Below are 8,976 nucleotides of genomic sequence, written 5' to 3' on the forward strand. Positions count from 1 at the left end.
GATTACATTCTCGATGCTGACTGGCTCTCCTAGCGTAATGTGTGTCATCCTGTTCAAATTGACCAATTTAGATGAACGTGCTGAAACCCACTTGCAGGTTCGATTGGGTCATCTGCCTTTTCTGATGAATTCATGCTAGCCAGACTGCAATGTACATATATATTGCCTTCATTTTGGGGTAGTTTTCAATTTTTCCAGACATGCTTTTATATTTCCAACAGCATTAATCAAAGGACCACTCAGTGTAAGGCCTGTGAGCCGCCAGTTGCTCATCTATTTGGACTGTTACGCTAGCTCTTTCATTTGTGCTTCTAAACAAGTGCTCATTTACCTGATTAGAACCATGAGCATTCTTGTCATCGATATTCCAATCGTAACCAGAATTCAGACTCAGAATCAGAATCAGAATACCTTTATTTGTCCCACAATGGGGAAATTTGCAGACTGACCACAGTATTGCTGTTCATCCAAGATGGAAATAAATTTCTTTAGAATTTGACACATTGGAACGCATGTTGTTAACTGCCCTGTCAAATTTGAAGGACTAAATTTGATTGGTAAGTAGAGTATTTCAAATTAGGATATTTTTCACAGTTCTCCTTGTGACAAGCACATACTCATGGCAACCAATGACTCCCTCTCAAGTTATCGCACCAGCAGGCTAGCCAAAGGAAATATGCAGTTTTCAAGTATGGGTATATCGAGCTAATAACTGCATGTTGCAATTGTACAGGTTATTTTAAATAGTGAGGAAGGGGTTGTGCATGCCTGTGCGCAGGTCAATTGCTCAGCAATGTTTCAGCCATGTTCAGAACATTAGAAGAAATTAATTGGCAAAGAAAGGTTTCACACTACTGTATACCATCACTATACCATGACTACATACACTTTAGTTCATTGACGAAGCTTTTCGGATGAGGAGCGAAACATCCGACACCTTCAAAGAAGTACAGGTGACGGCTTAAGAAACCTTTTCATCGATCACTACATAAGTGAGTAACTCATACGGATTTTCACAAATTGACTTCAAACATGGATGTGTATACAAACATATTGTTACATTACAAATACAGTATCAGGATTCACTTTAAAGGATTTGTAATAAAGATAATATCCACCTGAATAATAAAAGTGTCGTATCAGCCCACATTAACTAAATAATAATAACTAAATAATAATAATAATAATAATGATAAATAATAATAACTAAATAATAATAACTAACCACAATAACTAAATGACCTCCTATCCATACTTTGCATTAGTATTTAAATTTATGACTTTTTAGTCAAACTTTCTGCATTTTAATGTGACATGTTATAAGAATAATAATAATAATAATAATAATAATAATAATAATAATAATAATAATAATAATAATAATAATAATAATAATAATACATTTTGTGCGGGTGAGCAGCGGATACCATTCACGCTAGCATTCACTCTACTCGGAAGTAACACAGCAGCAAAGTTATGAAAGATAGAGGAAAGGAAAGAAAGGGGGAAAACGAAATAACAAATATGACAACACATAGTCTATCTACATTGTCCAAATATGCGTGTTACTCCATAACATTTTGTACCATAGTACATTTCTATGTCCGTATTTTTGTGCCTAAACTTTGCTTTTACCAAACGTTTTTTAACTTCAGTATACGTTGAGACTGTGAGTAATTTTGCAACTCCGGGTGCGTGTGTATGATAGATGTACTGTGTGTGTTTATACGTTGAAAACGTGGGGGAGACATGTTGCATTGAAAGCAGCCAAAGTACTCATGTTTGTGTTTAATACATGAGGCGGGCTTAAGTTTAAGAGACCAAAGTTTCAGTGAGTTGAATCTTTATAAACTCCAGCCGTTTTTGGAACAGTGGGTGGTGCCTATTTTGGGGGAGGGCGCAGGGACTCCCATGCGCAGCTTTTATTGAGGCGCGTGTTGGAACCACTCATAACACGCTATTCAGATGCGCACACACGAAGCTGTCCTAACATTTCATTAACTTGGTTTCTTTACATGGAGGTGAGTTTTTTTCTGTTTTGTTTTAATCATGCGGAGAAAGTAATTTTTCTCTGCAAGAATGGCTTATCTGTGCCAAATTGTATTTGCTACATTTTAATAAGATTCTGGTTGAGTATTTGCTGTTTCTAATTACACTGCTATTGTCTGTTTGAGGACATTAATAAACCAAGAGAAAATTGTAAAGTTTATCAAAACAAAATTTCAGAATAGGACCGTTTTTGTATCTTTCACGTGGCGCAGGAAATTGCCAAATATCCGACTGTGTCCTCACCATGCTTTTACTCATTTAGGTGGGTATGGACTTCTACTTATCCATCAACATTTCTGACAACTTCTCAGAGGACCTGCAGGACCTGGACTTTCAGGAGCCATGCGGCCGAGCTCTCAGCGATGACTTTAAAAAGAACTTCCTGCCAGCCATTTTTGGGATTATAATTGTTCTCGGCATTATTGGCAATGGATTAGTAGTCATTGTGATGGGCTACCAGAAAAAGGTCAAAACAATGACAGATAAGTACAGGCTACACCTTTCTGTAGCTGACCTGCTGTTTGTCTTCACGCTGCCCTTCTGGGCTGTGGATGCAGCCAAAAACTGGTACTTTGGAAGTTTCCTTTGTGTGTTTGTGCACATGATCTACACTGTCAACCTGTACAGCAGTGTGCTCATCCTGGCCTTTATCAGCCTGGACAGATACCTGGCTGTAGTGAGGGCCACTAACAGCCAAGCCACAAGGAAGCTTTTGGCAAGCAAAATTATCTATGTGGGCGTGTGGCTACCCGCCACTATACTCACTGTACCCGATCTGGTGTTTGCCAGAACGCATGACACACGCTCGTCGAACTTCTTCTTAATGACCAACGAAAGCATGGAGATGGCCGACTCCAACATCGTATGCCAACGCATTTATCCAGAGGAGAACAGCCTCACGTGGATGGCGGTTTTCCGCTTCCAACACATCCTGGTGGGGTTCGTGCTGCCCGGCCTTGTCATTCTCATCTGCTATTGCATAATCATTGCCAAGCTGTCCCAAGGTGCCAAGGGTCAAGCACTGAAGAAGAAAGCCCTGAAGACCACAGTTATCCTCATCCTGTGCTTCTTCTCCTGCTGGCTTCCATATTGCCTGGGCATCTTTCTAGACACCCTCATGATGCTCGACGTGATCACACCTTCCTGTGATCTGGAACAAGCAGTGGAGAAGTGGATCCTCATCACCGAAGCCTTAGCGTATTTCCACTGCTGCCTTAACCCCATCTTGTATGCTTTCCTTGGAGTTAAATTCAAAAAGTCCGCCAGGAACGCATTGACTCTGAATAGCAGATCAAGTCAGAAAGCAACTCTCATGACAAAAAAGCGCGGGCAGATTTCATCAGTGTCGACTGAGTCAGAGTCTTCAAGTGTTTTGTCAAGTTAACTTGATTGAACCTCAAAAACGTGACACTTGAATCTAAGCTTTAACTCAACATTAGACTACAATTTGTACAGTTGTAAAAAATAGCATGTTTCTCTTGTAAGGTTTGCTTCCCTAAAGCAAATTGTTGTTGTGCTTTACTGCTTTACAGTACTGTGAGTTTGTCATATTAGGTTGAGCATATTCCTATTGTGAGACATTTAGCTGCTTCTGGGAACTGTAAATAGTTTGAAGAGTTTTGTGTGTTCGCACTTAAGTTGTGTGATTATCTTAAAGCCTTTTTATTTATTATTGTCATTCACACTGAAATTTTCTCACGGAGACACATTGCGTGCTTCTTTTCAAAACTTGTTTTTTAAATGCACGTTGTTGTTTTTTACCTAAAAATAAACAAATTCATTTCTTCCTATAATGATTGTGTGGTGTGTGTTTTCACTCAAGCAGCTCTTTTTGCCTCAAGGGGTTGGGGGATGTTTGTGTGTGTGTGTGTGTGTGTGTGTGTGTGTGTGTATGCGGGCATGTGTGTGTGGGAGGAGGGGTGTGGGGGGCTGGGCGGAGACAAGAGGTCTCCAACACAAATGTCCCCACCTGATCTAACTGGAAAGCAGAAGGAGGGCTGTGCGGACCCTTTAATTGCAAGAACATCTGTGCACTTTTATCTTAAGCAGTCCTCCTACCAATGTTAAGTCTTCATAATTAAAGCCCACATGGCACTTTGAGAAAAGGAGGAAAAAAAGGGTCTTGTACCCCATTCATTTTGCCCCCCCCCCCCCCACCTGACACTGCGCTTGTATACAAGCGTTGAACCATTTAACCATGTTCAACAGTTTAGCTAACCCCTCCACTATTGTCTTCACAAAATGGGTTATAAAGTCAAAGAATGCAAACAGACAGCCCCATTCTTCATTCAGTATTTGCCCTATATATTAGAAGTAATTATGTTGCTCACGTTGACCCCGTTTATCTTTTATTTATTTTTTACTGAAACTGATGACTGGTGAGAGATGTACAGGTTACAGACTAAAGGAAGCTGACAACAATAGATATTTAGAAGAATGGAGCCGACAAATGGCTGCTGTGGAACACAATGTCCGCCTTCCTTTCAACCAACCAATGGAGGTAGATTTCCATTTCTTTACATGTCAAAAGGTGTGAAGTGTCTGCATCAAGTCAAATGCTTAATGGATATTTGTGGCCTCTCAGATACAGGGTAAAACCCAGAGGTGCTGCTTCAGTTGGAAATGTTCCCAAATGACTCAGAATTTGCATAAGACTTTGACTGCCTTGCAACCTGTGTAGGAACAGATCTGAAGTTAACACGTCACTGCGTTCATCCAAAGCCTTTTCATCTGCTTCTTTCCGTGCCAAAATGCATCAACATTTGACTGGAGAATCCCATTATTATACAGTGAATGTACTGGTGCGCAGAGGCAGCTCGATGCGGGGTGTAGACTGACCTCAGGAAGGACAAACTGGAAATAAAGAGTTGTGCTTTGGAAGCTAAGAGTCAATCTCTTCTTAATAACTTGTTTGTTTTATGGATTTGCTTTATTTTGCGTTCTGATCTTCAATTGCAATGGTGCCTTGAGATACAAGCTTTCCTGTAAATCATCTTCCCCATTGAAATCTATGGAAATGCATTTTATTTACTGCAATAGACCCAAAAACATCCAACAATAAAGTGGTTGTGTTTTTATTAGGAAACAATTTCACGAGAATATTAACTTCATAAAACATTTTAATCGCATTATTAAATGGAAGTTAAAAATGTAAAAGTGTTTGCATCATGATGAATTAATTACACCTTTTGGAGTGTGCAATTTACCAACCGCAGAGCAATATACTACGGTCATGAAAAAAACCAAATATGATTTTCACCAATGCTATGGCTGCATAAAAACTACAATAGCATTCATTGTTTTTCTGAGAGTATGAAGAACATTTGCCTGTGTGTATTGTTACATTCGCTGTAACATTGTTTGAAGGGTCATGACATCACAACTTTCAATCAATTTGTTAGCCTGTCAATGGCATTTGTCATTATGTGTTGGATTACGATACCAAATATAAAGGGAATGTGTGAGTAACTACCGTTACAACTCTTGCATGTTGAATATTTGCTCATACAACAAATCAAAATGTATGTATGCAAACGACCCTAAATGCCTGTTCAAGGGCACACAATTTAAGTCTTCACAGGACATTTAAGAATAAACTCATGGGTCAGAGAGGTCCTCTCTCATACATAATTGAACAGTTGTAGCCACATAAATTTGTCTACGTGTGGTTGCGGCTAAAGGTCTTCAGTCTCTGGGTTTAAGGCCAAAGTCGTTGAAATGGATGAAAGGTACTTTCCACCGGCTGTATGATTCTATGGTCTAAGCTACAATCTTGTTCAGCTATGCAATCAAATAAAATATGTACATTGTGATTCTAACTGAGGGTCCGTTTTTCAAAGGAATATTGCAAACATAGATGAATGGAACAGAAATACTAACAGTTCCCTTGAGGCAGTGACCTGCTTCACTAATAGTCACATTGTTTGTATGGAAGAGCGAGCAGCAGGAGGACTGCTTCCTGCATCAATATCTCATGTGGCTAACAGTCTGAGAAATGCTTTGATACCCCCGCCCCCCTCCCCCGCACACAATGTATTCAAACGACCATCACTTACACTGAAGGCCAAGCTTGCAAGGCTCTCTTGATACCTGAACGCCCTCAGTGCACTCGATAAAGGCGAAAGAGGATAGTCAATAGAACAGTTTCATACTCACTTTGTAGCCTATAGTTGCTCTTATCATGATTACTACCTGTCATTTATATCTCGCGTCATTTCATAATTTCATCCGTTCAATATCATTCTTGAGCGAAAACATTCTCAGCGATAATAATAGCAGAGCCTCAAGTCACCTAATTATGTGAGAGAAAAAGCACTATTATGATAGAACTGCATCAATTTATGATGCAGTAACTCGACTAGAATTACAACATGAAGTTTAACTTGTACCTTATAATATTAATAATACATTTTATTCTAAGCGCCTTTCAAAGCTCTCAAGGACACTTTACAGCCACAGACATGCATAAGTACTATAATAAATAAAATACAATCACAAAATAAAATACAATAAATAAAATATAATTATAAATAGAAAGAAGAGAAAGGGCTACACAGAAAATGCAAGTTTAAATAGGTGGGTTTTGAGATGGGATTTGAAGGTGGGAAGAGAATCGATGTTATGAATGTTAGGAGCAAGGGAGTTCCAGAGTTTGGGGGCAGAGCAGCTGAAAGCTCTGTCCCCCATCGTGCTGAGATGGGCAGAGGGGGCACACAGAGGTGGAGGGAGGAAGAGGATCTGAGGGAACGAGAGGGAATACAAAATTGAAGTTCAGATAGGTATGGGGGGGAAAGGTTACGGATAGCTTGAAATGTATAAAGAATAATTTTAAAGTTGATTCTATATTTGACTGGGAGCCAGTGGAGCTCTTTGAGGACGGGGATGATGTGGTGAAAGAATGAGGTTCTGGTGATGATCCGGGTTGAAGAATTCTGGACGAGTTGAAGTTTCTGGAGAAGTTTCTGAGGGACACCAAGTGAATTGCAAGAGTCTATCCAGGAGGCGACAAGACTATGAATGAGGAGAGCAGTGATGTGAGGGGTGACAGACAGGCGAAGACGATTTATATTGCCTAGGTGGAAGTACGCAGATCGGGTTAAGTTATTTATATGGGAGTGGAAAGATAGTGCACTGTCAAGGATGACACCTAGGCTTTTGACCTGATGGGAGGGAGAAACGGTCGAATTGTCAATAGAGAGAGAGAAACTGTTAGCTTTGCTCAAGGAGGATTTAGTACCAATGAGGAGAATTTCAGGTTTTTTTCACTGTTAAGTTTGAGGAAGTTATGGGTAAACCAGGATTTAATTTCAGAGAGGCAGAGTGAAAGGGAAGAAGGTGGAAGAGAGGCTAGGTGTCATCCGCAAAGCAATGTAATTGTTTCCCAAGTTTACGGAGAATGTTGCCAAAGGGAAGACGGTATATGATAAAGAGGAGATGTCCCAGGACACAGCCATGGGGCACACCAGAAGATACAGGAGAGGACTCTGAAGTGAATGAGTTAATTTGGATGAACTGAGAGCGCCCAGAGAGATAAGAGTGGAACCAGCACAGGGGCGTGTTGGTGATCCCTGTGGAGGAAAGTCTGTCAAGGAGGATGGGATGAAAAATGGTGTCAAAAGCTGCATGGAGGTCAAGAAGGACGAGGATGAAGAGTAAACCGGTGTCAGCCTCCGAAAGAAGATCGTTTGTGACTTTTAAGAGAGTTGATTCTGTACTGTGGTGGGGGCGGAAACCAGATTGGAATGGTTCATAGAGATCATTCTGGGAGAGCTGAGAGTGTAGCTGGGAGTACACAACTTTTTCTAGGATTTTGGAAATAAAGGAAGGTGAGAAATGGGGTGAAGGTTCTTGAAGTCATTGAGATCAGATCCAGGCTTTTTAAGAATTGGTGTGACAGCCGCCATTTTGAGGGGGACAGGGGCGATTCCTGAGGATAGAGAGGAGTGAATAATGGCTGAAATGAATGAAAGGAGAGATGGCAACCAGGATTTGAACAGAACTGTTGGGAGGGGATCTAATTGACAGGAATAATTCTTGGATTTAGTTATGAGGTTTGAGATTGTAGAGGGATGGAGGAGTTCAAAAGAAGATAAGAGATGACAGGGGGTAGGAAGTTTGCGGGAGGGGAGGGGTAAAGAGGTGGATGCTGGTGGATTTTGTTGACTTCTTCAGAAAAGAATAGAAGGTCAGTATTCCAGGTGTCAGAGGAATAAAAGTGAGGGGGAGAGATAAAGGGGGTTGAATAATTCTGTGATAAAGAGAAAAGAGTGCCCGAATAGTTCCAGTATTTGAGTATGAGTCCAGAGTAGTATTGTGATTTTGCTTGAAAGATACTGTTCTTGTAGAGAGAAAGTTGAGCGGTGTGCATCCCTTGATCACCTTCATAACAGAAAATATTTCTGTCTGAAACCATTTTCCCTACTTTTTTGAAATCCTGTTGATCTACTCCAACCTTCCCCAATAAAAAAATCAAATCAAAAACTCCTTGTAAATATTGGTGTTCTGAACAAAGTTTTAGGCTTCTGATTACAATACTGTTCGTCCATAAGTCAGATCTGCCACTGCCAATTCTGATACAGATCAAATGGATTGGTTGAATACGTACTCCAAAACTATATATGTAGTTGGTTTTAATACACATGTCATTCTTTTTTTATGTTTATTTTGACTGCAAATTTCGACTGCTTGTTTAAATAAACAAGTAGGACAATTGAGAAAGCCTGGTTTTCAAACGTATGGTGAACTGTCCGCCAGAAGACATTTTGAGTCACTATGCAAGCATATGATAAGGTTTTTTTGCTTTTTTTTTTTAATCCTCATATTATGTAGAAAAAAATCACATTGATTATTGTGATTGTTGTGGGTCATTTTTACCTGTATGTAAAAATTCACATAGAACAGTAAAATAATAGGTAACATTAGCAACAA

The 8,976-nt window shown here is 39.9% G+C and overlaps 1 protein-coding gene across 1 annotated transcript; it reads left to right on the top strand.

Annotated features, from left to right (window-relative positions):
- Positions 1 to 1,942: 1,942 nt before the first annotated feature.
- LOC148894740 (C-X-C chemokine receptor type 4-like) lies at positions 1,943 to 3,836 on the top strand. The gene is made up of 2 exons (XM_089002400.1): positions 1,943 to 2,021; positions 2,312 to 3,836. Exons 1-2 carry the CDS (start codon positions 2,016 to 2,018, stop codon positions 3,431 to 3,433), a joined length of 1,128 nt encoding a protein of 375 aa, XP_088858526.1. The 5' UTR covers positions 1,943 to 2,015; the 3' UTR covers positions 3,434 to 3,836.
- The last annotated feature ends 5,140 nt before the right edge of the window (positions 3,837 to 8,976 follow it).

This window comes from Hippocampus bargibanti, linkage group LG08 (assembly GCF_051943395.1).
Source record: "Hippocampus bargibanti isolate YZ-2025 linkage group LG08, ASM5194339v1, whole genome shotgun sequence".
In the NCBI taxonomy this organism is placed as follows: Eukaryota; Metazoa; Chordata; class Actinopteri; order Syngnathiformes; family Syngnathidae; genus Hippocampus; species Hippocampus bargibanti.